General features: G+C 39.9%; 2 protein-coding genes and 1 long non-coding RNA gene across 7 annotated transcripts in view; 1 reads left to right on the forward strand and 2 right to left on the reverse strand.

The window, feature by feature from the left end:
• Positions 1 to 3,280, reverse strand: part of phkg2 (phosphorylase kinase, gamma 2 (testis)) — a 6,751-nt gene extending 3,471 nt beyond the window's left edge. Inside the window, exons 1-5 of the mRNA XM_028038940.1 lie at positions 3,068 to 3,280; positions 2,761 to 2,864; positions 2,491 to 2,666; positions 1,510 to 1,564; positions 1,359 to 1,424 (exon numbers count right to left, since the gene is read on the reverse strand). Coding sequence (XP_027894741.1) covers positions 1,359 to 1,424; positions 1,510 to 1,564; positions 2,491 to 2,666; positions 2,761 to 2,855 — 392 coding nt within the window. The 5' untranslated portion in view covers positions 2,856 to 2,864; positions 3,068 to 3,280. The remainder of the gene's footprint in view (positions 1 to 1,358; positions 1,425 to 1,509; positions 1,565 to 2,490; positions 2,667 to 2,760; positions 2,865 to 3,067) is intronic.
• Positions 2,669 to 23,564, forward strand: rnf40 (ring finger protein 40). Of its 5 annotated transcripts, none has more exons than XM_028038919.1 (20): positions 2,669 to 2,821; positions 3,922 to 4,070; positions 5,350 to 5,517; positions 6,143 to 6,452; positions 6,557 to 6,760; positions 7,569 to 7,660; positions 8,413 to 8,559; positions 9,751 to 9,825; positions 9,894 to 10,013; positions 10,089 to 10,268; positions 10,962 to 11,097; positions 12,073 to 12,194; positions 12,286 to 12,557; positions 12,650 to 12,767; positions 14,433 to 14,582; positions 20,398 to 20,610; positions 21,286 to 21,411; positions 21,554 to 21,694; positions 22,260 to 22,361; positions 23,163 to 23,564. In XM_028038919.1, exons 2-20 carry the CDS (start codon positions 3,933 to 3,935, stop codon positions 23,337 to 23,339), a joined length of 2,991 nt encoding a protein of 996 aa, XP_027894720.1. In that variant the 5' UTR covers positions 2,669 to 2,821; positions 3,922 to 3,932; the 3' UTR covers positions 23,340 to 23,564. The 5 variants fall into 5 exon arrangements, with proteins under 5 accessions (XP_027894720.1, XP_027894717.1, XP_027894694.1 ...); XM_028038916.1 differs by lacking the exon at positions 2,669 to 2,821 and adding an exon at positions 3,480 to 3,562; XM_028038893.1 differs by lacking the exon at positions 2,669 to 2,821 and adding an exon at positions 3,649 to 3,682.
• Positions 23,565 to 24,366: 802 nt separating this feature from the next.
• Positions 24,367 to 27,298, reverse strand: LOC114161536 (uncharacterized). Its single transcript, XR_003599043.1, has 3 exons — positions 26,918 to 27,298; positions 26,608 to 26,725; positions 24,367 to 25,392 (listed from the first exon to the last, which is right to left on the reverse strand). It is a non-coding gene; the product is annotated as an uncharacterized LOC114161536 (long non-coding RNA).

Here is a 27,298-nt window from a genome sequence, read left to right on the forward strand (position 1 = left end):
TTTGGAGTTGCAGTCAGAAGTTTACATACAGCAATAAAACCCAAAATAAATGATCTTCCTGTAATTAGATAAATGTTGAGGGTCCAGCTCATTTGCTGTGGAGCAACAAGCGGCCATCTTTACTCCCCTTCTGAAACGACCTTCCCGTTTTCATCAAGGTCACAGCCGGTGACCTTCTGGATTTATTAACGGAGCAGTTTGACTCTCAGAGGCAAACTGAAATGTTGCGTCGCTGATCAATAGTTTAAAGGAGAAGTTATGAAACTCTGGTTTTTACATCACAGCTTATAGTTTCCATTGAAAATCAGTGAAGGTTGATGGATTTTTTTTTACCCCTCCAAGGTCTTTTTGTGGTTCTAGTGTCCCTTATATGACAGCAGGCTGACAGGAAACAGGGAAGGAGAGGGGGGAAGACATACGGCAAATATCGTCGGGTCCGGGAGTCGAACCCGCGACGGCCGCGTCGAGGACTGAAGGCCTCCAAAAACGGGTCGCGCTAACCGCTACGCCACCACGGCACGCCCAGGTTGATGGATTTTAACTATTAATTACATATTTATCTAGTTAATTTACTTATTTTCCTTTTTATTCAACTTTTATTTGCATTGATTTTATCAGTTTTACTGCTTATTTTATTGTTTTGTATTTTCAATTAATTCACATTGTTTTGTGTTTAACTTTGTAACTTTATTTGCTGTTTTATATAATTTATCTCTTTGTTGCTTTAATTTACAAACATTTTTCAAACCTTATTTATTTATTTTAGGATTATTACTTCATAAACTTCTTTATTTTTCAAATCTTCATACCAAGTAACAATTATTTTAGTAATTAATTACTCTTTGTATTAATTGGATATTGGCACATTCTGCAGATTTTTAATTTAACCACTTAAACTTTTTTTATACAATATTAGAAACATTAAAAAAAACAAATAATTTAATTACATTTTTAAATGGAAAATAAGTTTTTCATCTTAAATGCAAAATGTTTATATTTCTGTACAATTTTGGCTTAATTACAGCTCTGATTATTCTTTTAGAAAATTGCCTTTTTTTGTGTCCAATTAACAATTAATCGATTACTAAATTAGTTGCTGATTTTGTCAATAATCGATTAATCACGATTAATCACTTCAGCCCTAAATGTTACTGACAATATTAAAAACTAAAGTTGACAATACTTAAAATATTGATGTTACCTATTTATTAATTTATGTATTTGTTATTTTTTGTCAATTTGTTTATTTAATTACTCATTTACATCTAAGACATTTATCGGTCTATATAATATTATCTGCATCCTGTTTTGCCTCAGTTTGTTGTTAGAAAGGGAGTAAAAGTTTCTGAGACGCTCACCTGGTCTCCTTCTCACTCAGAGTCACTTTTTCTGTGAGGTAGTCGAACAGCTCTCCTCTCCTCATTCTGTCCGTAAAAACAAACATTAATCTACAAAATATTCTCACATGTAAATAATATTCCCACTTCATTTCTCTGTTTTGATACTCACAGGTCAAACACTAAAAATATGAACGTTGTGGACTCGTAGGAATCAATCAGGGTGACTGGAGGAAACCAAACAGACAGACAGAAAGCGTTAAAAGCAGGGCCGGTCAGAGCATTATGGGGCCCTGAGCAGATTTTCTCTGGGGCCCCAAACCAACATGTCATTCCAAAGCTACGCTAAGCGTGTAACATACCTGCTATTATTAGTGTTGCTTGTAATTAGCAGAGTTGGGTAGTAACTATTTACATTTACTGGAGTAAACAATGTACTTTTAGGAATATTTTTACTACGCTGTACTTTTTACTTTGACCTGAGTAATTTTATTATGAAGTACCTCTACCTTAACGGAAGTGACATTTCTGGATTTTCTACCCACTGACTGAGAAACAAACATGTTTTAACCAGAAACTCACCAGATTCAGACACACAGCTGCAGTTTCTGGTAGAGGTTCCTAAGGTTTTGTTTTGTTTTGTTTTTTTGGAAAGAAACTCATTTGGGAAAAATGTTCTTTTCCCTGGTTTTATTATTTTTTTCTATTTATATAAATTATCGTCATTTTGGTTCTTAAAATGCCAACACTTCCACTTTATATTTTGGTCAGTCTGATCATGTAACTTTTAAATATTAAGTAATTGATAAATTGACATTTTGCCAAATACTTTTTACTCTTGAAGGATTTCTCTACTTTTCACTTTTACTTGAATAAACATATGATGAAGGAGCTCTACTCTTCCTTGAGTATAATTTTTGGGTCCTCTGATTATAATAAATGAGACACTGACCAACATTTTGATGTGAAATGATGAAATAATGTAAAATGTTTACTGATTTTCTCAATTGTTGACTGTGTGGCGTCTTCTGTCTTTATATTGTGTTTTTATGATGTAAAGCACTTGTTGCTATACAAATAAACTTGACTGACTGGTTGAACTCTAAAGATAACAGAAATAGTTTTTCCGTGTTTTGGTGTGAATGGAACCTACTGATGGAGGAATGGCCCTTCACCATGTTGAGGACCTGGATCTCCTTCAGGGTGGAGCTCTTCACCTCCTCCAGCTGCTGGACCGTCATCTTCTCGGCTGTGATCTCGATGATCTTCACGGCCAGCTCCTGGCCGGTGTGTCGGTGCACACACCGCCTCACCACGCTGCTCACCCCCCTGCAGAGGCAGCACACACCGGAAAGTACATCATGTTCCCTCCGCCACCAGGCGGGACGCTGAGTCCTGCCCCCTGCTGCTCAGCTGGACTCACCGGCCGATCACCTCTTTGGGGTCGTACTTCTGGTAGAACTCCTTCGCTCCCACCCAGTCAGGTAATTCATCTCCAAGAACGATGTCCTTGGTCATGATGTGAATCTATAGCAACAACAAACTCAGGTCACATGTCACGGTTTTCCACCCCGGTAACTCCTGATAACACGTATTTTCTTTTTGTTTTACAATAATCCCGATACGCAGATTTTACCCTTCACGTGTTTACAGCTCACTCAACACTCAACCGCTTAGAAGGAAATTAAGAAATACGCCAGTTATCATTTTGGTCTGGAAGGTTTACTGACCGAACAGGAAGCAGCTAAAACAGGACACGGTCAAATAAACGACGTCCAGTCAGTTTAACAGATCCACTCCGCTGGAAGCCATGACGGTTTGTGATCCGGCAGCTCCGAAACCGAATAAATCTCCCTACCAGGTCCGGAGCAATGTTTACATTCTGGTCAAATTCCTGCAAAATCGTCTTTCGCCGGTTTCGACTGGATGTAGTGACACTGTCCCCGTGTGGTAGGAGATGAGATTGCAGGGCGTGAATCCGTTCCAGAGATTCAAAACTACAAACAAAATTAGCTTGTTGCGTTTAAGTGACTATATTTACAAATTTATAAAGTTATTGTTTTTATTTGTATGAAATATAAAGTTATAAGGTACGAAGAGAATGGTGAAGCCTAGGTGGCGCTATGGCTCTTTGTGGCCGTTTAAAACGTAGCCGAAGGAAGACGCTCTGTCGTCATTTCCGGTTGCGTCCCCCTGAATTATATTCCCAGTCGCTGCTGGCGAAGGTGTGTAGCATCGATATTCCTCATTGGCTGTTCTTGCTTTTATTTCTGTTACTGCAAAACATTTTCACCGAATGCTTTATAGCCGTATTAATAATTAGTGAATGAAAACGGGGATTATAAGTGAGTATTTGCGCCACACAAAAGGAGCTGTGTGGCTAACCCGGAGCTAGCTTTAGGATAAATTCAGCGGAAACGTCAAACTGAAATATCAAAAACATGGAGTTAGTTTATGATTAATCAGGTTTTGTGTAAAATAAACCGATTTTCAGTTTCTTGTTCTTATTAAATGATTTAGGTTTGTGTTTGCATTATTGCAGTAACAGTGAATTTGAATGGTTTTGTGTGTGTTTCTTCTGAAGGTGAAGGAAAGATGTCGGGTGCCGGGGGAGGGAAGCGGCCCTCGGGAGGGGACAGTCCTCCTGGCCCACCTGAGAAAAAGAGCAAGAAAGAGGAGAAAACCACCACGACGCTTATTGAGCCCATCCGCATAGCGGGAGTCTCCTCCACGGTGGGTCACCGCTGTCCTTTCTGTAGCTCCAGTCATTATTGTCATTTAAATCTGCCTGTCCCCCCCCTGCACACACAGTACAGACCAAAGGTTTGGACACACCTTCTAATTCAATGGGTTTTCTTTATTTTCATGACTATTTATAAGGCAATAAATCCCACTTATTAACCTGACAGGGCACACCTATGAAGTGAAAACCATTTCAGGTGACGACCTGTTGAAGCTCATCAAGAAAATGCAGAGTGTGTGCAAAGCAGTAATCACAGCAAAAGGTTGCTACTTTGAAGAAACTAGAATATAAGGGCTATTTTCAGTTGTTTTACATTTTTTTGTTTAGTGCATATTTCCACATGTGTTATTCATAGTTTTGATGCCTTCAGTGTGAATCTACAATGTCAATAGTCATGAAAATAAAGGAAACTCATTGAATTAAAAGGTGTGTCCAAACTTTTGGTCTGTACTGTATGAGCAAAAGTTGTTGCAAATGGCAACACGTAAAACACAAACATTCAATATTAAATGCTAGGTCTTAGTAATAAGCAATTAATCGATTAGGACTAGCTCAATAATTTTCATTTTGTATCATTTATTTTCTTTCTACCAAAAGATGGATGATAAAAGTCTTAATTCTGATGTTTTGGTCTCAGCTACTTTCAAATGTCTTCCAGTTAAATGTTCATTATAATATAAAGTTTATTATTCTTTGAGAATGTCTTCTAATTACATTATGTTACTGTAAAATGTTCTTAAAGCAACAATATTGTCGTTTATCGCAGTAACGTCTGGGACACTTTATTGTCCAGCAAAATTTGTTATTGTGACATGTCTAGTAAATACATAGAAAACTAAGTACAAAAGCCCTGAGAAACAAAAGTTATGTTTTCTTAATATGTATAAGAATGTTACTGCATGTAGCAGAATTTCAAAAGTTTTGTTTTGCATATTCAAACTTATTGTTTTGCATGTAAACTTATTTATATTCCCTCTCTGTTTATCTTTATATTTTTTGCATAAGGCACAAACACATGAACCAAACCCCAAAACACACACACACACACACACACACACACACACACACACACACACACACACACACACACACACACAAAAATAAAACGCTACAAACAAAAAACTCTGCAGTTACAGAAAATAGAAGCAAAAACCTACAATCAATAAAACAAATGCAGAAAAAAATAAACCCCATTAATGTCTGAGATCAGAATAACATTTATTTCCTCAGGTCATTTTGCTCCAACTGTTTTTTGTGACTGTTTTGCAGGAGGAAATGGACATGAAGGTGCTGCAGTTTAAGAACAAGAAGCTGTGCGAGCGACTGGAGCAGAGGCAGGCGATGGAGGACGAGTTACGAGAGAAAATAGAAAAGCTGGAGAAGAGGCAGGCTACGGACGACACGACCCTGCTGATTGTCAACCGGTACTGGTCTCAGGTAGGAGTGATGCTTTCTGGGCCGGAGCGGGTCAGAGTTTATGAATTCAAATCTAGGTGAAGAATAGAAATAACATTTATTATCCCAAAATCTTACACAGCATTTTGGTCTCATTTTTATTGTAAATAATATATTCCACTTCAAATAAAATAAAACCAACTTACAAGTAACTTTTCAGGCGAGTATAGGAGCTTTTTCTGAGTCAGTGATTCCATCATATTAATGAAAAAGTTCTGACAGATTATTACACTAATAATATGTGAAAAATATCCTGTTATAAGTGAAATAATCTGTCAATTAAACTAGAAATTGAGGAATTATTGGCTCAAATAAGCTTCTATATCTGTCTGAAAAGTTACTTGTAAGTTAGATAACTTAGTCTTATTTCAAACTAGACCAAAAATACTTGGTAATATTTTGTGTTTTTGCAGTGTATGCACCCAGGATGCAGCAGGAGCTAAAAAGTGATTTTATTTTAATCAACCTGTGACCTACATCTGCTTCAACAGTCGTTTAGTTAAATCTAAAATGTCACGCTTTCTGTTGGAAATGAAGCAGGAAGTTGTTGTTTGTCTTCAGCTGAATGTTTTTCTCATGTTTTTTAATCTTCCTGTCTGGTTCTCAGCTGGACAATAACGTCAAAGTTTTGCGTAAATGCATCGAGCCAGATGTGGCGTCTGCCCCCGCCCCGCCCTCGGCCCCGCCTCCGGAAACCATGGCGATGGAGGAAAATGGCGTCGCTCTGACCCTGCCGACCTCAGCGGTTCCTCCGCCGCCGCTGCCAGAGGCCCAGAGCGAAGCCGGCCTGACGGACCAGCAGCTCCAGCTGGAGGAGCAGCAGGAAGATCACCAGGACGAGCTGCAGCAGCCGGCGCCCCCTGCTGGAGGAGACGAGTTGACGCCACCGACTGAGCCGCCGTCTGATCCAAAAACAGGTCGGCAGCTTTTTCTGTAGGGGAAAAAACATTTATAACTCCAAGCATCTGATTGTTGAATCCGGTCGGTTTGTTTTACGTCATGAGTCCTGCGCTGTGTGCAGATGCGTCGCTGCCTCCTCCTCCTCCGCTCAGCGAGAATGCTAAGGGCTTCCTCGCCGCGCTGGAGCAGAGCGGCGAGGAGGAGCTGAGCTTACACCTGCAGGACCGCATGCTGTTCAGCAAGGACGCCATCGGCCACCTGGTCCGCGTCTTCGACCGGCTGCACGCGCGCATTGATGACATGTGCACGGCTATCCAGGCTGCAGGTAACCATGACAACGACTCAGCTGCTGCGGCGCACAGCCCAAAATATTACACCAAGAACCAAAATCCTCAAGTTTAAAGTCATCAGGGCCAAAATGTAGCTTTTCTGTGCAATTGAAAATGCAAAAATAATATTATTGTGAATTATTTCTTCTTTACCTCCACAGCGATAAATTAAGCAATTAATATTTTAACAAAACAAAACATTTGGGTGACATTTCTCTTAATCTTTGCAGTAAGTTAACATTTTGGCTCAATTTTATTTTATTAAAATATGAAATGTTTTTTATGATAACATTTTGCAACCATTTCAAATATGGGAGGGAAAAAATAAGGAATCAAAATTTTCTGAGAAAAACTCAAAAATTTTTTGTTTAATTTGAGACATTTTTTTAGAAAAAAACGGAGAAATTTTGAGGTTTGAAATTTGAATTTTTTCCTAAATTTGCTAGTAAAAACTCAGAAGTTTGAGGTTGATCTTAGAATTCCTATAAGAAAAATAACTTAGAAATGAGCAGGATGCGTTTGGCTGTTTCTGACTAAAAATGTCGCTGGATATTTGTGGCTCTACTTTCTATGACATCAAAATAAAAACAGAAATTCTTTGTTTTGAGATATAAACTTGCCTTGAAAATTTAATCCCAAAACAATTACACATGATGGAAAATTTCTACCATTCTTGAACTGCTGTTTGTGGCTGCACAAAAATATTTCAAGGCCCACAAATGGCCCCGGGCCACACTGTGGACACCCGTGTCCTAAACAAAGATCAGCAGCTGCCGTCTTGTTAATGTTGATGTTGGTGGTCAGCAGGCGAGGAGGGCGGCCTGCTGGAGGACAACGTCCGGCTGAGGGACCTGACCACGCTGCTGCAGGGCCGACACCACAAGATGTCCATGGAGGTACGAGTCTCTGGTTCCTCACGGAGCCGAGTCACTGATATGACCTGGAAAGAGCAGAAATACTAAAATGGAGTAAAGATTAGTTGTGTAAATATGAATAATGTGGGACATATTTGGACGAGTAAGATTTAATAAACTTTGTTTTCTTCCTTTCCTGACTGGATATGAAAGTGTTGTTTTTTTATGTTGGATTATTATTATTAATGTATATAAATATATTGTTTTCTTTAACAATTTGCTAAAAGTCTGAAAACGTAGCAATAATTTTTTAGAGATTTTTTTTGTACCTTTCTTTGTACATCGTGTTCAAGCATTTAATTTAAGCAGGAAGATAATTTACCTCAACATAATTTGTTTGAGTTGTTTCAAAGTTATATTTATTATTCCCATTGATCTGCTTATATTTTATCCGTTAAATTATTTTATTAACTTATTTTATTCTTTATTCAGTCAGGTGTGCAGGGTGTCTGATTTCAAAACATGACATTTAATTATATTTTAGTTTACTTTGTCTCAGCTGTAGAACATAGAATACCATCACAAGAGATTATTAATAACAGTAATTAATTATATATAATCATTAATTAAATCTGTCTCTTTTTTAAGCTTATTGTTTTATCTCCAAAGTTTGAAAATCTACCTTGAAAATGCTTGAAAAGTGTTTCAGTTTTCTGTAGGAACATGAGGAGCATCGATCCCTGGAGAAATAACAGCCTCTCTGTGAATAATTGCCTGTTTTCCTCTTGTCTCAGTACAATGAGTGGGTGGACAAAGTGACGAGTGCAGAAACCAAAGTGTCTGAGATGGAGACAACGGTGGAGGATCTGCAGTGGGACATCGAGAAGCTTCGCAACCGGGAGCAGAAGCTCAACAAACACCTGGCGGAGGCCATGGAGCAGGTGGGTCAGGACTGACCTGCGTCCATCAGAGATTCGATTTTCCACAATCCACGAGCTTTTTATATGTCTGATCTACGGAACGTATTAAAGTACAAAATCAGTAGAAACTGTTTTATTCCTGCACTGACCTTTTGAAATGTAGCTTCCTGCAGCTTTTCATGGAATTAGAAAATTAGTTCTGCACAGAAAAATGTAAATTATTGATCTTGTGATGCCTGATGGCATGTAAGCTGTTTGTTCTGAATAACGTCGATGATTTCTGTTGATGCAGCTTGAACTCAAGCAGGCGTCACATGGAAAATGATCCTGGCTGCAACCAGCCATTATTCCATCAGTTATTCAGACAATTAATCGGTTTTTCTTGTAATTAATCGATTATTTGGATAAAAATGTCACATTCTTTTGAACTGTCATTTAACTACTTAATTTTATTTTATACAATATTAGAAATTCATCAAAAGATGCACATAAATAATTCATTTCTTTTTTTAAATGAGAAAATAAACATTTTATTGTTGCCTAAAATGCAATAAGATGATTCCACGTTTAGGGAACGTTTGACCATTTGCAGCACAGATGCGTCTGGGACTAAAAATAATCCAACATCAACATGTGCAAAGCTAAAGGCTTTCGGCCGGATTGAACATCAGTATAGTTTATGGCTGGTCTGCTATTTATTGATTAACTGATTATTAACCGATAGCAAAATGTGCTTAATTCAATTCCATTCAAAAATACTTTGATCCCAAAGGAAAATGTTGTAACTCAAATTAATTTCTCTATAATTCTTTATATTTGGGAAAAAAATATTTTTTTTACAGAATTTGAACCAGGAGTTCTGGATAGTAGATATTTAGAGGAAAATATATATTTTTCTCTTACATGCAAAATGTTTATATTTTTATACCGTTTTGTTTTAATGACCTTTTTGACTGAGTTGTTGTTTTATCAAACGACCTTTTTAGAGTCGCTATGCTCCAATTTACAACCAGTCAGTTACTAAATTGTTTAACGGTTACTTCAAGCGTCAATCACGATTAATTGGTTATTTCAAGAACTGATTAATCAGTTAGTTATAGAATCGATTACACATTTCAGCCCTAAATTCATCATCATGTTGTCTGTTCCTTAAAAAGAGATACTCTTGGGTCTAGATCTGGTCTTTCTGACGCATGTTTTGTGTTTCTGCAGCTTAAGTCTGGCTACAGCAGCACCGGCAGCTCGGGGGGATTAGCTGGAGGTCAGATAACGCTCAACATCCAGAAGGTGAGGAACGGCGCTGCAGTCATCTCAGAGTGTGATCTACAGGACCTGAAGGATTGTTGTGGTTTTAGTTTGAGAGCCTGAATGCAGAGCTGGAGCACAACCAGGAGCTGGCGAACAGCCGCATGGCGGAGCTGGAGAAGCTACAGCTGGAGCTGCAGGAGGCCGTGAGGGAGAGCGAGAAGCTCAAGGTCAGCACCGTTTTTATCCACGTCTCATTGTCAATGAAAACATGTACAACGCAGAAACCGCGTCGAATCTTTCAGATGGACCTGCGAAATATTCCAGAAGAAGTCGTAAGAGAAACGTCGGAATATAAATGTATGCAGTCTCAGTTCTCGCTGCTCTACAACGAATCTCTGGGAGTTAAAACTCAGCTGGACGAGGCCAGAGCCCTGCTGCTCACCACCAAGAACGCTCACCTCCGGCAGATCGAGCACATGGAGGTGAGTCCGTGTAAACACACCCACCCTGAATCTGAACATTCAACATATCCAGATTAAACCTGTTTTGGCCTAAAGGCCCGTCTGATGCGGAGCGTTACCTTGGTAACGGCAGCGACGAATGACAGCGAAGGTGAAAGTTTTCCTTGACAGAAGCAGAAACCAAACACTTTTCAACTTTCTGGTGCTGGTTGTCAGCCCGCATGTTCAAGAACCAAATTTCACAAATTACTCATCGCACAAGTTTCCCAGGAAATGGAGAGTTTCTAAATGAATGCTTAAAACAAGATGGCTTCCTTTAAACCTTCCTGAATACAGAAAACTGGGAATCTTCAGACATGTCTGGTTTGAGACGATAAAATGTTTTCAAAAACGTGGATACGGTGGCAGGTTTTGATATGGGCAGTTGTTCAGGGCGGCATTAGAAAGGGGTGGACACCAAAGAACTAGAAAAGAAAATGTACCTCATCTGCCTCCTGAATATGTTTGCTGCTATTTCTATGCATGTGCAGTGGAGTAAGTTTCCCTCTGTTGCTGTTCCTGCAAGAATCACAACTGTGTGAATATTTACATTTCAAGATTACAAAGTTAGTCATAGAGATGTGTGATTAATCCCAGCGCTAGGGAAGGATTAATCTGATTAAATGAGTTTTTCTGTGAGTTTCTGGTGACGGATTCTTCCTGTTTGTGTGTCAGAGTGACGAGCTTTCCCTGCAGAAGAAGCTGCGGACCGAGGTCATCCAGCTGGAGGACACGCTGGCGCAGGTCCGCAAGGAGTACGAGATGCTGCGCATCGAGTTCGAGCAGAACCTGGCAGCCAATGAGCAAGCAGGTGAAGGAAAAACTTCAGATCTACTGTTTTCATATGACAAACGCTACAGCACTATTTATTATAATAAAACAGTGAAATTAGGTTTCATATCAGTCAATAGCAATAATTATTGATTAGTGTTTTTAAATTCTAAATATCTGAATTACTTCCGGTGGCGTGTCATTTCCTGTTTTATCCAGTTTTCCCTCCATTTTGTTTTGATTTTTTTTAGCAGTTATGAGGCAAAGTGGGGGAACTTGAAACTGCTGCTCCAGTGACTCAGCAGGTGGTTGCTAGGCAACCAAAGTTGGTGGGTGGGGGGGACTTGAAACACCTTACTGCTTATCAGGTTGCTAGGCAATCAAAGAGAGAGAGAGTTAGTTGATTGCACAAACCTAGAGTTTTCTAAATATTGAATATTCCATCAGACGTTTCATTTATCGATATTGATCACCTGTTTATCACAGTATATATTATTGATTTATTGTCCACACATGAATGAAATGATGCCATAAGAACAATAAAAGAAGTAAAAGAACAGAAAGTTGTGCCATAACCTCACAACAAACATCTTCACTGCCTGACATCACATTGAAATGTTACTTTAAATTCAGTTTATTTATTTATTGTCACAAGAAAAGCCGCTTCAGTTCAATCCTCCATCCGGTCCAGTCGATCTCAGCTGCCTAACGGTGCATCAAGGTCACAGTTTGATAGAAACCTTTAGACCCAATTTAAATATCTAAGAAAGTCCCTCCTGGACCAGCAGGGGGCGACAGAGAAGAGGACTGAGGGTTTAAGACTGAACAAAGGCTAGGTCTGAAACGATTAATCGTTATTAATCGATTAATTGTTAGTAAAGGCCATTAGCTGAAAGAACAACACACTCGGAGGAGTAATGAAGGCAAAACTGAGCGAAAATATAAAAGTTTTGCATTCAAGATAAAAAGCAAACAGCAAATTCACACTTTGACCTTTCAACCCTTGCCCCCTCAGGGCCAATCAACCGGGAGATGCGACATCTGATCAGCAGCCTTCAGAACCACAACCTGCAGCTGAAGGGCGACGTGCAGCGCTACAAGAGGAAGCTGCGGGAAACGCAGATGGAGATCAATAAGGTAGATTGGAGCGATCGATCAGGTGTTCGAAGCGAACGCTGCCGGGCCGCGGCGCCGCCGTTAACCAGCCGTCTGTCTGGTTTCCGGGCAGCTGCACTCGCAGAGCGGAGACGCTGGCGTTCTGATCCTGGAGGAGACGACGAGCGACGGCATGGACGTTAAAAAGGAGGAAGAAGAAGACCAGGAGGAAGAGGAGGAGAGGAGGAAGGAGCTGGAGAGACAGCGGGCGAGGGAGAGGGAGAGAGAAAGAGAGAGAGAGGCCGAGCGAGAGCGGGAGAGGGAGAGGGAGAGAGAGAGGCAGCGCAGCGACGAGCTGAAGAGGAAAGACTCAGATACGCTGAAGATGCTCCGAGTCGAACTCAAGTAAAGTTTTTGGGTTTTTTTCCCATAATTCCTTCTGACTTATGGAAAAGTTTTAATTATAAAATATATTCCTCCATGTTTGTTTCCTTCAGGAAAGCTCAGGAGTCGCAGAAAGAGATGAAGCTCCTGTTGGACATGTACAAGTCGGCTCCAAAGGAGCAGAGAGACAAAGTGCAGCTAATGGCCGCCGAGCGCAAGTCAAAAGCAGAGGTTGGTTTCAAAACACGCGCCTCACGTTAGCATCTGATGCTAAAAATAACCAGCTGGTGCTTTTCAAGAGGCGCTTTAAACGTTTGACACAAGGATGGCAGATTATTAGTGCGTCTCAGCAGGAAGTGATGGAGATGTTCAGCTTTTTATTAAAAACAAACAAAAATCACCTTTAGATCTGAATAAACCAATTAGATTATTTCCTTTCAGTTCATAAGACACTGATTGGTGTAGAAGTTGTTTCTTAATACGAACACTCAAAGTTAGCTGCTTTAAAATCTTTTAAAATGTATTTATGTTTACAGGGACAAGACAGCTAAACATTATCACCAATACTCAGGGCTTCTACCGTAACTCCCAGACTACAAGGCTCTACTTTTTAACACGCGTCTAAAATAGCTAAATAGCCCAACTGTTACAAATTACACTAAATAATGAAAAGAAGTGACATTTATTTCATTTCTCCTCTTTTTGGCAAAGCTAAAAAGAGTGCTAATAGACAGGTTTGGCTTATTTATGTTTAATCTTTTTATTTTCAAAGTTCAGTGTGTGCAGTTTATATTCAGGTGCGCTCTATAGTCTGGAAATTACGGTAACTTATTTACCGTCCTCTGTTTGGCTTTTTGGTCCAAGAAAACAAAATAATAAAGTTCTTAACAGCCGGTAATCAAAACCTCATCGCAGATGTGGAACTTTATTCAACGGAAAATTTACAAAATAACCAAGTAAATTAGAGCTTGAGAACTTAATTAATTTAGGGGAAGTTAAAGTGCTAAACAAAATAGTTGCAGGTTAGCAGAAGTATTGTCACCACTGAATAGGAAGATGTAGATCATTTCTTCTAGATTGCGAAGCTGCGACAGATTAATTTACCGTCTGCACATCTGTAAAGTTTGAGAGCCGTTTGGCAGCCATTTTATCTGAAATATGCCCAGAATTTTAGCCAAGACTAGAGTTTAAGACTAGAGCTGCACAATGCATCAAATGGCTTCATCACTGTGAAATGGCAGCTTGGCAGCTTTTCTGGTTGGATTTTATGTTTCCAGGGTCTTCATTCACCATCTGCCCCTATTTTCCTCACCTCAGTGTAACTTTAGGGGCTGAGGGGCCGAAGCTCAGAGCGTATTGCAGACATGGCGTAATAATAAAGAGAGAATTAATATCTTTGCAATTTTCAAATATTTTTCAGCCATATTGGAGACACTTTTAAGGGAAATAGACTAATTTTTAGCTCAATTTTATCTAATTTTAGGCCATGAAGAAGATAAATTAATGATTCTTTATCAGTTTAGTTTCATATGCAAATATCTTAGCACACTTGAAATAAGACAAAACTAACTTACAGGTAACTTTTTAAGTTTAAGTCAATAATTCCTTAATATTGATGAAAAATTACTAGTTTGACTGGCAGATTATTTCACTTATAATGTGGGAAAAATGTCTTAGTGAAATAATCTGCCACATTTTTCCCATATTACAACTTATAAAACTTATATTTTTAAGTTAGTATGTTACAAAGTTATTTACACCCAAAACAAAAATACTTTGTTTTGATTTTTTTGCAGTGTTGAGCCTAAATGAGTAGCTAACAATAAATACGTGGAGCTTATCACAGTTTTAATTTGCTGGAAATGAAAGAAAGTTATTTTTATTTTATCTGTCCAGGTGGAAGACCTGAGGATGCGAGTTCGAGAGCTGGAGGAGAGGGAGAAGAAGGAGAGCAAGAAGCTGGCTGATGAAGACGCCCTGAGGAAGATCCGCGTTGCAGAGGAAACCATCGAGCATCTGCAGAAGAAACTGGCAGCCACCAAGCAGGTTTGTTTGGCTCCTCAGCTGACATGCTAACAGCGCTAATGAAACCTGAACTCACTGAACTTGTTGGCCCTCGTTTGCTGCTAAACATCATGTTTGACTTTTTGTGATGGAACTGAGATGAATATTTAATTCCCAGCTGTTAGATGAGTGAAACCAGGGGCGTTAGCGTCACATTTGCCTGAAAAAGAAGCTTTGCTAATGTTAGCCGTGTGAGGAGGAACCGAAACCTGGCGACCCGCCCAATCAGCTTGGCGTGTTAATCTGAACCCACAGGTTTGTTTTGAATTGTTTGATGCTGGTGAAAGTCGGGGTCCCCCTTATTCTGCAGGACATTTTAATCAACTGGCACTTTTGGTTTTGCCTTTATTTTTCTTTAGTTGGGAGTTTTGTGTAAAACAAATAATAATCACTAACAGAGGATTTCCTGATCAGGATTTACTGGATTTTCTAAATATTTTCTGTCTCTGTGTTTCATTTTGGACAACATTAAGATCAGGAATGTCTTTTAAAGGGCCGGTTATGGAAGAAAGTATAAATAAAATCCATTAACAATCGGTTAGAACTGTTATTTTATAGCACAATCCATTAACTATGTTACCTTCAGTTGTTAGAAAAATCCTGTATGTATCAAATATGACTTAAAAGAAATGTAACTTTGTAACGCCTTGAAATTGGGCCTTTGTCTCTTTAAGAACTCCTGCTCTCTCTGAAGCTCCGCCTCTAGGAAGTCATCCAACATGGCTCCTCTATTAACCCTTTAACGTTTTTACCAGCGTTGCTCTGAGCAGCAGCTCCTTTAATGAGCTCAGCAGATGTTTGCTAATTGCTGCTGGCTAGTCTGAAGGAGCTGAATGGGGGAGGAGCTGCGCCTCGAAGGCGGGGCTAGGTCCACCCAGCCGTTTTGCAGCTGACTGGTTGCCGTGGAGATTAAAGGATCTCTCAAACATCTTTGATTCTTTCATCCATGTTCTCTGAAAAAGTTGATTTTACATGATACTGTTAGCTTTCTAAAGTTTAGACAAATAGAAAGTTCTGGCGGGCCGGATTTGGACCGCCGGCCTTGAGTTTGTCTTCATCAGATAAACCTCATTCAGCTACAGCCTCCAATAAACTCAGGCTTTGATCCAGCTGACGGATGTTTTCATGCAGCACTGTTTCTCGAGGCGCTAAGCTAACCAGCATTAGCATGTTTACTCTGTTTTGATGAGTCTTGATGATATTTCAGGCTACAGAATGTGTTTCTTTTCTGTGTCTGAGATACCCCTGATTTGGACCTCAAGGTGAAGCTTTGTACTTCCTCTCAGAATCACTTTAGGAAAGTTGCTGTAATGTTTCTGAGAGTTTGAATCCTTCACTTCAGTCAGCTACAGGCGAGAATCAGGGGGTTCAGAGCAACTTAAAAAGACTGAAACAAGCTAATAAAGACAACTGGTTCTGGTTCTGGAACCATGGGAGATGATGAATCGCAGACAACCCTGACTGTGTCTTCACTCAGAAGCTTCTCAAGAGTCGCTGTAACACTGACTGCTACAGGAGATGCTTCTGCCTACGGATAACTACTAAAATTAATAGCACGAGTTCGAACAACTTAAATTTTCCCTTTGAATGTGAATCTAAAGACAGATGAGAGTGACAAAGGAGTGTTTTCTTTTTCATTAGTAGTAAAAATGTGAGCCAACCTTATTAAACCTCAGGTTACCTCATTCTCTTAAGTTTTATAATCCTAGATTATCAGGCGCAGGAATGCATGAAGCAGTAATGAGTCCCAGGTTAAATGTTTATGACGTCACCTCACCGTGTTGGCCGTAGCGGATCCGCCCAACACGCTGTTATTACCCAGCTGTTGACCTTAATGTTATCAATCCGAGAGGCTTATTAGTTAATTTGACTCACACTTTCTGCTGCCATGCCTGTGTGTAGGTGTGTGTGCTTTTAACTCGGATAAAGCTGCAGCAGATGCTGAGAAGTGATTTGTCTGCAGCTCTTCATGCTTGGGAGGTGGTCCAGAACGTAATTAAAGGAATGGAGAACCGGCCCGGCCCGATGACACACTGTTAGTGTCGTACGAACTTCGTAAACAATCAAACATGCAGGAAGCTAAAAGAAAAGCCACTCGTGGGTTCATCCACCCTGTTTTATGGACGTTTTTTTGTGTCGAACGTGTTCCTCTAAAACGACTCTTGAATCACTGAAAAGCTCTGTGTTCCATTAATAATGCCTTAATGTGCTGAATCTTTAATTCAAGCTGCTAAATTATGATAAGTATTCCAGGATGAGTGTTTAAAAGTGGAGGAAGAAAGTCCAGTTAGTTTTCCAGATCCGACACTGACGTCCATCCAGATGTTAGATTATCTTTTTAATCCTAATCTGCCCTGAAACACTCAGAATGAAGTTCATATCTGAGGATCTCTGGGTAGAAAACGAATCAATTCTTTCTACAAACATCGTTTTATAACCAGAAACGGCTGCTGGATAATTTAAGCAGTAAATGTAATGGTGGTTTGTAGTGATGGGATTTTGTTTTTGTTTGTTTTGGGTTAAAAAAAAAAGCTTTAATCTCTTAACCCTCCTGTTATGTTCCGGGTCAAATTGACCCGTTTTAAAGTTTGAAAATTTTCTAAAAATAGTTGGAAGTATTTTTTTTGCATGAAACTTTTCCTATTTGTCTTAATAGGTGAACTCTACATATCAATTGAAAATTTATTAGTTTTACACATTTGTACCAACCCCTAGGTCTACTTTTTACACAGATACTGTTCGGGTCAATTTGACCCGGCAGTCAGGTTAAAGTGCAAAAAAAGATTAAAAAATGTCCATTTCTATATGTTTCCTTGCAGCTATGAACCATATTTCACCACACAAACACCACACACATCCATGCACACCCCGACACACACAAGCCCACTTTCTCACTATTCTCTTTACTTCACTAGGAAACTGCGAGAAAGCAGGTGTTCACACAACTTTTGAGGAGAACTTCTTCTGTTCCTGTGGACAAACTCCACCCACACTGAGTGACACTCAGCAGAAGTGGAGGGAAACATAAATACTCTCTGCATGACTCATTTATCTTGATTTTAATCAGCGGGTCAATTTGACCCTGAACAGTTTGTGTGTCTCAAGTTCAATTATAAAGATCACCCATTGAAAAAAAAAAAAAAAAGTGTAATATAAAAATATTTACCAAAAATCAATTTCAAGGAAATTATAGTTTTTTTGTGTCTAGGATTTATTCAGTAAATATTAAAAATGCAAATTCCATTTTTTATGTCCAAATGAGTAAATGAGTAGGTTGTTGTCATTGATCCTTAATTTGGGAGAAATAATCAAACATCATTGCACAAATATGAATTGAAATGGTTAGTATTGGAGTTAATAATCAGATAGAAAAATGTTTTGGAGGAATTTTTTGGTTTCTGACACTATTGCATGATTAAACACTCCCTGGGTCAAATTGACCCACGAACATTTTTGCTGTACCTCAGAAACGAACATAACAGGAGGGTTAACAACATGAAATAAAGTTTATTTGCACATTTCAGCAGCGAGGCAGTTCAAAGTGTTTTACGCCATAAAAACATAACACAGAAAAAAATTACGAAACAATGATACATATAACTTCTTGTCAACTGGCATCATCGAAATGACCAAGCTAATACTCATCAAATTGATTGATCAATGTTCCAGTGATTATTAATCAAAGGCAACACCAAACTGCTTGGATTTTAGCCTTATTTTAAAGAACTCAGCGTTTTTGCAGTTTTTAGGAAACTTGTCCCAGTTTATTATATGAAGTGTGACTAAAGAGAAAAACAGATGAGTTTTTCTGGATCTTTCTGGGACTGAAAATGTTCCTCAGGTGATAGAAGGCCGACTTTGTAACTGTCTTTATGTGAAGGTTCATGTCTGCTGGTTTCCAGCTGTAATAACTGAAGCTGTGTGCTGACTCTAGAACGTTCCTCTTTTAGGTCCTAAGATAATAACTTCAGTTTTGTTTCTGTTCATCCGAGCCTGTCACAATAGCGAATGTTACTGGACGATAAATAGTTTATGATTTACATCACTACGTCTTACACGCCGTTTCCCGGCGCAAAATACGTACAAAAGATGAGATGCCAACCAGTTTGTTCGTACATGCTAGGCTACATGACGGTGCGGCATTGTCTCCATGGTTACCAAAGGTTAGAGACGTACCTTCTCCGTAATGCGATATTGGATATCATCTTTCTAATCACACTTATAAAGTATGTGAACGTTAATCTTCTTCGCTGTAACTCCGGGGTCACACTGAGGGCTGCTGTCATGGCCGCCATCTTTCCTCATTAAACGTTATACAGTAAAATGGCAGGTTTGGTTTGTATCCTGGTCTGTTTGTGCAGCCGACTGCTCAGCATCCTGTGACCATTTTTAAATTAAATCAACTGAATAAAAGCGACGTCAGACTGAAAGATGAATGTTTTTAGACGGGCGTTAAAGGAGCGCATTGGTTGGTTTGACGTCCGTCATGGCGGAGTGGGCGGAGCTCTGGAGAGCGTGACGTCACGTGCAAAGGGTCAATGATAACTAATGCTAATTATTACCTAAGGTTTTGGGAACATCTGGATGTTAATTAGGAGTATTAGACCTGGATGATCCCAGATGTGACGTCTGTCCGTTGTGGTGAGAAGTTACCCAGAGGTTCCTGTTCTTCTGAGGTCCAACAGAACCGACACTGTGGTTCACTCAGCCTGCTTTCTGTCAAACAGAAACAATCTTTCTGTTTATTTTCCTGCCCTTTATTGGAAGCTATGGTAGCATCACCCAAACTAAAACATTTTCATTTAAAGGATTCATTGCAGCAAGACTAACATTTTTAATACTCTGTTAAAATTAAACTTAAACGTTTCAGTTCTGCAGAAGTTTTAGAAGCGTAAATCTAAAGGCTTGTTGTGTTTCCTCTGTTTGCAGAGGAAGTTCACGTGTTTAACGTGACGGCATCACCCAGAACACACGTTAGCGCCAGGCCCGGCCGAGTCCGAATTCACAGAACACTGGAGGCATTAAATCTAAAACATGCACATGTGTTGGCTTTATGGGAAGCTGAGCTGCAGGATGAGGAAACCATGTGTTCTCCGAACATGAAGCTTTTACTGGTTTTAGCTTTAAAAGTAATAAGATGCACATGTGTAAGAAACTTTATTATACCAAAACATTTGTTTAATGCAGAATCACTTTTCTGTTGTATCTTTTGAAGATGTAGAATTAGTTTTCTCCATCCAGATCATCCCATAATACCAGTTTTACCTCATCCCTGGAAACAATGAAGGAAATGAATTATAAATGGGTCGTGTTACACTGGAGCAGCGATTCTGTTACTTTCTGTCACGTCCTCCAGAGATTATAAACGTTTTTTCGTCCCCGTCAGAAAGTGAGAATAAAGTCATGATGCTATGAGAAGAAAGTCTTAATAATATCAGAAAGTCGTAAAATAGCCAGAATAGTTATTATCAGAATAAAGTCGTAACAATGTGAGAATAAAGTGTGTTATGATTGTAGGACACTTCTTCTACTGGGTTGAACAGGCAGCCTGTTGATTATTTTGAGCACTGCTGCCACCTGGTGGCCAGACGCTTGTTTTCCGGTCTACAATAATAAAATCCTCCTGCTTCACTATCAGAGGTTCTGTACTAGAGGAACTAAACTGGTGAATGAACTGGCTTCAGTAAAATTAGACAATTTGAATAAAAACCTGAATGTCTATAAACTGGTTTCCAGATGAGCATTCACAGCCTTCCCACTGCTCCCAGTGAACACCATCTGCTGTGTTTCTCTTGAGGAGGAGGAGGCGCTGCTGAGCGAGATGGACGTAACGGGCCAGGCCTTCGAAGACATGCAGGAGCAGAACAGCAGGCTGCTGCAGCAGCTGCGCGAGAAAGACGACGCCAACTTCAAGCTGATGAGCGAACGCATCAAATCCAACCAGATCTACAAGCTGCTGAAGGAGGAGAAGGAGGAGCTGGCGGACCAGGTCCTCACCTTCAAAACGCAGGTGAGGTGGTGAAAACAATCTGGCAGCGCGGAGAAATGACGCTGGAGATAAATTCAGTGTATTTTAAATAAATTAGATTTTTGTTTAGTGGTGGGGCTGGTTTTCAATTAATCACTTTTTTAATTAAAAGCCATATATTGACAAAATAAGCAACATTTTCAATTAAAAAACATTTTTTGCTGTTAAATTATTATTTTCTTATTTGTCACCGTCCACAACGACTCTGAACAATCTTGAATTAGTTTGAGATACAATCACATTTAGTTTCCCTTTGGGATCAATAAAGTATATTGGAATTTGAATTTAGGAAACTGGGAGACATTCTTATATTTTTCATATCAAACCCATCACAATTTACATTTGTACATATAAGAAATTCTATATTTAATATGTATTTATTTTACATTTGAATTATTTTCCCCATTTAATGCCGCCCTGGGAAATAGCCCTTGTTTCTCATATCAAAAACCTTCACAATTTTTTTATTTTTACATAGAATTAATTCTATATTTAATCAATTATTTTAAGTTGTAATAAATTAATGACGCATTTAAATAATAATTTCATATTTTTTTCATTTATTGTGATTTGGCACTCCTGTGTCTCCATATAATGCCATTTCACCGGCTGTAGATGCAGCCGGACGTGTCTAATATCTGGAGCTGCTTGCTGCAGGTGGATGCCCAGCTGCTGGTGGTGCAGAAGCTGGAGGAGAAGGAGGGAGTCCTGCAGACGACTCTGGCTGCCCTGGAGAAGGAGCTGGCGGTCCGGACTCAGGCCCTGGAGCTCAACAAGAGGAAGGCGAGAACACAACATGAAATCACCTTTTAATGTGGAAATTATAAAACCTGCAGTAAACAGGATGGATCCCTCCAGCGGCGCGCCGTGTGCAGTCAGGAATTTGACCATTAGCTTTTGTTTTATTGCTTCCTTGGCGCTGCAGGCGGTGGAGGCTGCGCAGCTGGCGGAGGACCTGAAGGTGCAGCTGGAGCACACGCAGGCCAAGCTGAAGGAGATCCAGGTCTCTGTGGCGGAGAACCGCACCGCCCGCGAGAGGGAGAGCAGCAACCTGAAACGGGCGCAGGTACGAGACGCTTCTGCCTCACGCCACAGAATGAGGCTGCCCTGGGCAACATGGCCGACAAAACGTTTCAAATCAGTCCATATCGATAACTATTGAATCAATTTCATTTAAATGTCTGAAACTCTGTCTGAATTTCACTGAGGTTACAGGAACCAATTAAGAAACATTACATTTTTAAATGCCATCAAAATCAAACAGAGATCAAATATATTGATAAGTTTTCCAGTGATTAAGAATCAAAAGCAGCTTGAAACAGACGGGTTTTCATCTTGATTTAAAGGAACTCAGTTTTTTGGACATTTGTTGCATTAATCAATGCGACTGATGAGTTTCTCTAGAGCTGAGATATTAGTGCTTTAGTCCTGGAATCCCGTCTTTGTAACTGTCTTTATGTGGCTATGAAGGTTCAGCTTCTCCAGTTTCCAGCTGGAATAACTGAGGCTGTTCTGACTGTAGATCCTTTAGGCCCAAAGATGAGAACCTCAGTTTTAGTAAAACCAAGTCAAATCTGAACGGGATCATTTTGATTTTTATTTACAATCTGAACTTTGTCCTGGTTCTGCAGGAGGATCTGTCCCGGCTGAGGAGGAAGCTGGAGAAGCAGAAGAAGGTGGAGGTTTACTCTGACGCAGACGAGATCCTGCAGGAGGAGATCAACCAATACAAGGTGAGGAGAAGAAAAACGAAATGCGGTTTTCAGTTTGATACAAATTCAAATCTGAAATGTGTGGCATGCATATAGATGTTGAAAGGTAAGCACACGCCACACTTTTCAGATTTGTATCTGTAAAATTGATGAGCTTTGGTATTTTTCTTCTCAATTTCACAAACTGTGATTTTTGTAGTTGCTTCATTTTAGACATTTGGGCCGGAAATTTTTCTCTTAAACAAATTTGAAACTGAAAAACTATTTTTAAAATAAAAAAAACAAAAAAACATTTCATTTCAGCTTCTTGGAGTTAAATTGGAGTCATAAAGTTTGTACTTTTTTAAACTGTAAAAAATTGACGGTAAAGAAAAAAAGACGAGAATAAAATAAAAAGTTAAATTTGAGCTGTATGGAGCTAAGTTGTGGGTATATTGTTTTTAATTGAAAAAAAGACTAAAAGTGAACAATTATTTTGAAACTAGAAAAAAGTTTTGAAACTGAAAAAACCCAACAAACTTAATTAATTTTTTTAAACCTAAAACAATTTAAAAACAGGGAAAAAGAGAGATATTTCTTTTAAAGTCTTACAGCTGAAAAAAGTTTCATTTCAGTTTTATGGAGCTAAATTGTGGGCATGAAGTGAAAAAAAATAAAATTGGAAAAAAATTATTTGATACTTAAAAAATGTTTTGAAGCTGAAAAGAATATTTAAAACTAAAAACAAGTTCAAAATGACTTTTCAGATTCAAATATTTTTTTCTGGCCCCAATGTATCTCCGTACTGGGTTATTTTTGTGACGGTTTGAACTCCCCACTCAGGCCAAGCTGCGCTGCCCCTGCTGCAACACGCGGGACAAGGAGACCGTCCTCACCAAGTGTTTCCACGTCTTCTGCTACGAGTGTCTGAAGATGCGCTACGACACCCGGCAGAGGAAATGCCCCAAGTGCAACTGCGCCTTCGGAGCCAACGACTTCCACCGCATCTACATCACCTGAGCGGCCGAGCAAGAGACACAGAGAGAGAGAGGAGAGACTGAACCAAAGGAGAGAAGAGACCAGAGGGGGGAGCAGGAGGACTGCAGATTTACTCAGACCTTTTTAATCGTTGGAAAAGACTCGTTTTACCAGATTTCTTTCCATTTGGTGACCAAACATGGTGATTTGTCTGCCTGAGTGTGTTGTGAGCTGGTTTAATAAACACACACCTGTGAGGGAAGCGACGTTCTCGCATGTTGAGCTTTTATTTTACTAGAACTAGTCGTTCCAGAGAAAAATGTTTCCATTTCTACGGCTGAAAAACCACCTCATTCTGTAGCGCAAGCTAGTTTTTCTATAAAAAATACTTTTTTTCATAGAAAAACTATTGTTTTAAAAAACATTGGCGTGTTCCCGTTTGGCAAATTTATTTTTGTACTTTCAATTTGCGCATTAAAAATCATGCTGCTGGGCGTGCCGTGGTGGCGTAGCGGTTAGCGCGACCCATATTTGGAGGCCTTTAGTCCTCGACGCGGCCGTCGCGGGTTCGACTCCCGGACCCGACAACATTTGCCGCATGTCTTCCCCCCTCTGCTTCCCTGTTTCCTGTCAGCCTGCTGTCGTATAAGGGACACTAGAGCCCACAAAAGACCCTGGAGGGGTAAAAAAAAAACATGCTGCTCTATTGTCATCATCACTTCCTGTTGTCTTCTTTGTTGTTTTCGCCAGTAGTAACATCCGGTTGTTGATCATGTGATGCGTGTGATGTGAAAATGTTTCCATGGCATTTTTAGCAAAATCAACTGATTTCTGCAGCAGAACCTCATCCTAGTGCAAAGATTTTACATAGAAATATTTTAGTTTTTTCAAAATTGGCTTGTTACAATTAAGCAAATTTATTTTCATACTTTCATTTTGCGCATTAAAACAAACTGCACCATCATCCTTCTACCACTTCCTGCTGTTGTCGTCTTCATTGTTTCCAGCAGCGGTAACGTCTGCTGCTGATCATGTGACTCGGTTGACGCAAAGAAACCCGTTTCCAAAGCATTTTTGCAAAATAAACTGTTTATTTTTGATATGTCCAAACAACAACCTCGTCCCAACAATGTTTTATTGAAAAATACAAGTTTTTTTCTAAATTTGCATATTTTCACTAATCAAATTTATTTTTGTACTTTCAACTTTTTTTGCACATTAAAACAACAAACTGCGCCATCATCCTCCTCCCACTTCCTGTCCTCATTTCCATTACAGTTTTGTGAAATGAACCAGTTTCTGATAAACCACCTCATCGTAGCACAAAACTTTTTATAAATAAGATTTTTTTTCTGTATTTTTAATTTGCCCATTTGAAAAAATCCCCTTACATTTCCTATTTGTCGTCTTCTTCATCCTTTCCGCCTGCAGTAACATCCGGTTGTTGATCACGTGACTCGCGATGCATAAAAGTTTCTACTGCAGTTCAGTCAAATAAACCAATTTATACTGCTGAAAAAAATGCACCTCTTCCGAGCGCAAGAAATCTTAACTTCAGCTCATTTCCTGGTGATCAGTGGAGTGGAAGCTGGTGCAGCCGAGAACTGAACTTTGAACATGGCCGCCAGCAGAGCTGAAACCTGAACGTGTTTCCAACAGAAAGTCCAAACTGCCGGGTTTGTGTTGCGTCTTTGCATTGACGACGCCTGAGAGACATCAGCTCGCTTGGCGCGCGCTCAGCGCATACAGGAGGGTTTGGATCACCTTGGGCAAGCTCCGCTGTGTGTGTTCACCCCGTTGCCATGGCGCCTGCCGGAGAGTTTGACACAACATCTGCAGCTTATAGTGCCTCATTACTGATGAAATCACTTGAGTGGAAAGTCGTCCTTCGTGGGCTCCAGGTCCTCCTAGAGAGCTTTCCTAAAGGTTAGCCGTGACAACGGAGTAGAAAAACATCTGCCTGCAGCTTAATTGCGCCAATGAAACCTTCTGATGATGTGAAGTATTTACTGGGGGTTTGGTGGAGCGTCTGTTTGACGTTAGTTCTTGTGGGAAAGGCAGTTCACACCATGCAACGCTCATAAGAGGTTCCAGGCTGCGGAGGAGATGAGCGAATGTGGGGAAGGAAGAAGAAAAAGAAAAAAGTTTATCAGGCATTTGGGAATAGTTAGCAGAAATTTCCTCAAGAACGGAGTGAGAAAAAGACAGCAGGGTTGTTCCTAGAGGAAAGTATTCACACCCCTCCAGCGTTTTCACATTCAGTCCGTTTCATTTGATCCAATTGATGAAGTTTAACTTGATGGACCGGAAAAAACAAGTTACTCTGTTTACCAAACTGTTTCCAAGTGTTAAAGTTCATTTTAAAGCCCTTTAAGATGAACTTTAACACTCAATTCAAATCTTCCTTCACAGCTCAGTCTGGGATTTCTCCCTTTCACTTGGATTCCCCCCTAACCCTACCAGCCAATCAGAGAACAGAAGGAGAATTTGTGACTGATTAGAACTGCCCTCTGTTGTTGTTTATATATCATATGTAATTTTACGCATGTGCACAACACTGGAGAGCAAAAGGACGATTCTTCTCCTCACCATCCAAAGCTGCGCTGCTGCGGCGGAACAATCCCTTTAAAATGAAACCTGTTGCTATTATTCATTTAGTGCAGTGAGTCTCAGCAAAGCTGTAACTGAACTGAAACACATAAAATTCCACATCACATCTACATGTTAAGTTTGTCATAGTTGGGGCGTGCTGTGGTGGTGCAGCGGGTTAGCACGCCCCACGTTTGGAGGCCTGAGTCATCGACGCGGACGTCGCGGGTTCGACTCCCGGTCCCGACGACCTTTACTGCATGTCCTCCCTCCTCCCCTCACCCTCCTTCCTGTCTGCCTACTGTGGAAAAAATACGAGCCGCTAGCGCCGCAAAAACTCTTCGGAGAAAAAAAATGGGGGAAAAAAAAAAAGTTTGTTATAGTCAAGCTAGCATAGCTGACCTACTTCCCTCTTCCTTGCTATTTTTTTCTATTAAAACTTTTTCCTGCTCAGAGCAGCAGCTCCTTTAATGAGCTCAGCAGCTCCACCAGCTGTTTGCTAATTGCTGCTGGCTAGTCTGAAGGAGCTGCACTTCGAAGCCGGGGCTAGGTCCACACAGGCGTTTTGCACAGCTGAATGGTTGCCATGGAGATTGAATGATTTCTCTAACATGCATGAAAAAATGAAGGCAACACTCCAGGGAAAGATTTGATGGAAAGATCCAAAAAGTTAATTTTATACCGCCCCTTTAAATGATGAACTTTTCAGTGTTGTTGTAACTTACTGATTGAGGTTTGTGGTGATGAACTGTGAAGTTTCAGGCTGTGATCCTGTTTCTGCAGGTTTGGGGTTTTTAACAGCTGAACGGTTGCCATGGATACTAAAGGATTTCTCAAACCTGCATGAAAGAATCAAAGCAAAACTCCAGGTTTGTGTTTGATGATGGACTAACATTAAAAGGAGATGGAAAGATAAAAGAAAGTATTTTTAAATGCAGTTAGAATGTAACCAGAATACATGAGCATGCCACACTTTTCAGAAGTTTTTGTCTAAATAGAAAAATAATTAGAAATAATTTTTAAAAAAACACCTTGAAGTTCTGCTTCAGTTTTGCTCCATCAAACAAACTGAAGGTTGTTTTGCCTTCAGTCAGCCCTCTGATCGTGTTTTGTGTTTAGTTTTCTGCTGTTTGACCAGAAAATGCTGCAGTTCTTCTCCTCTTCGCTCCAGGAGACAGTAGTGAGGCCGATTTGGAGTCCGCTGGCTTTGTTTTTGCATATTTGTGCAGCGGCAGAGGCTACACCCAGCCCCAGACATTAATAACACCACCCTGCGTCAGCGACGCTCTCCATGTCCAAGCAGAAACATCTCCAGCTTCTTCCCGATGAGTTTTACCTTCTGGTAAACTTTCTGTATCGCTCCGTGCAGAGCGGGATGATTTAACCTGTTAATTAATGTCATGTGTTTCTGC

Source organism: Xiphophorus couchianus, chromosome 2, assembly GCF_001444195.1.
Source record: "Xiphophorus couchianus chromosome 2, X_couchianus-1.0, whole genome shotgun sequence".
NCBI classification, from domain to species: Eukaryota; Metazoa; Chordata; class Actinopteri; order Cyprinodontiformes; family Poeciliidae; genus Xiphophorus; species Xiphophorus couchianus.

Excerpts from the sequence above, each read along its gene's own strand:
- rnf40 (XM_028038893.1), top strand. Across the intron at positions 8,560-9,750 it reads TGGCGGAGGCCATGGAGCAG|CTTAAGTCTGGCTACAGCAG; the intron begins GTGGGTCAGGAC and ends GTGTTTCTGCAG. Across the intron at positions 12,558-12,649 it reads ATGCTCCGAGTCGAACTCAA|GAAAGCTCAGGAGTCGCAGA; the intron begins GTAAAGTTTTTG and ends TGTTTCCTTCAG.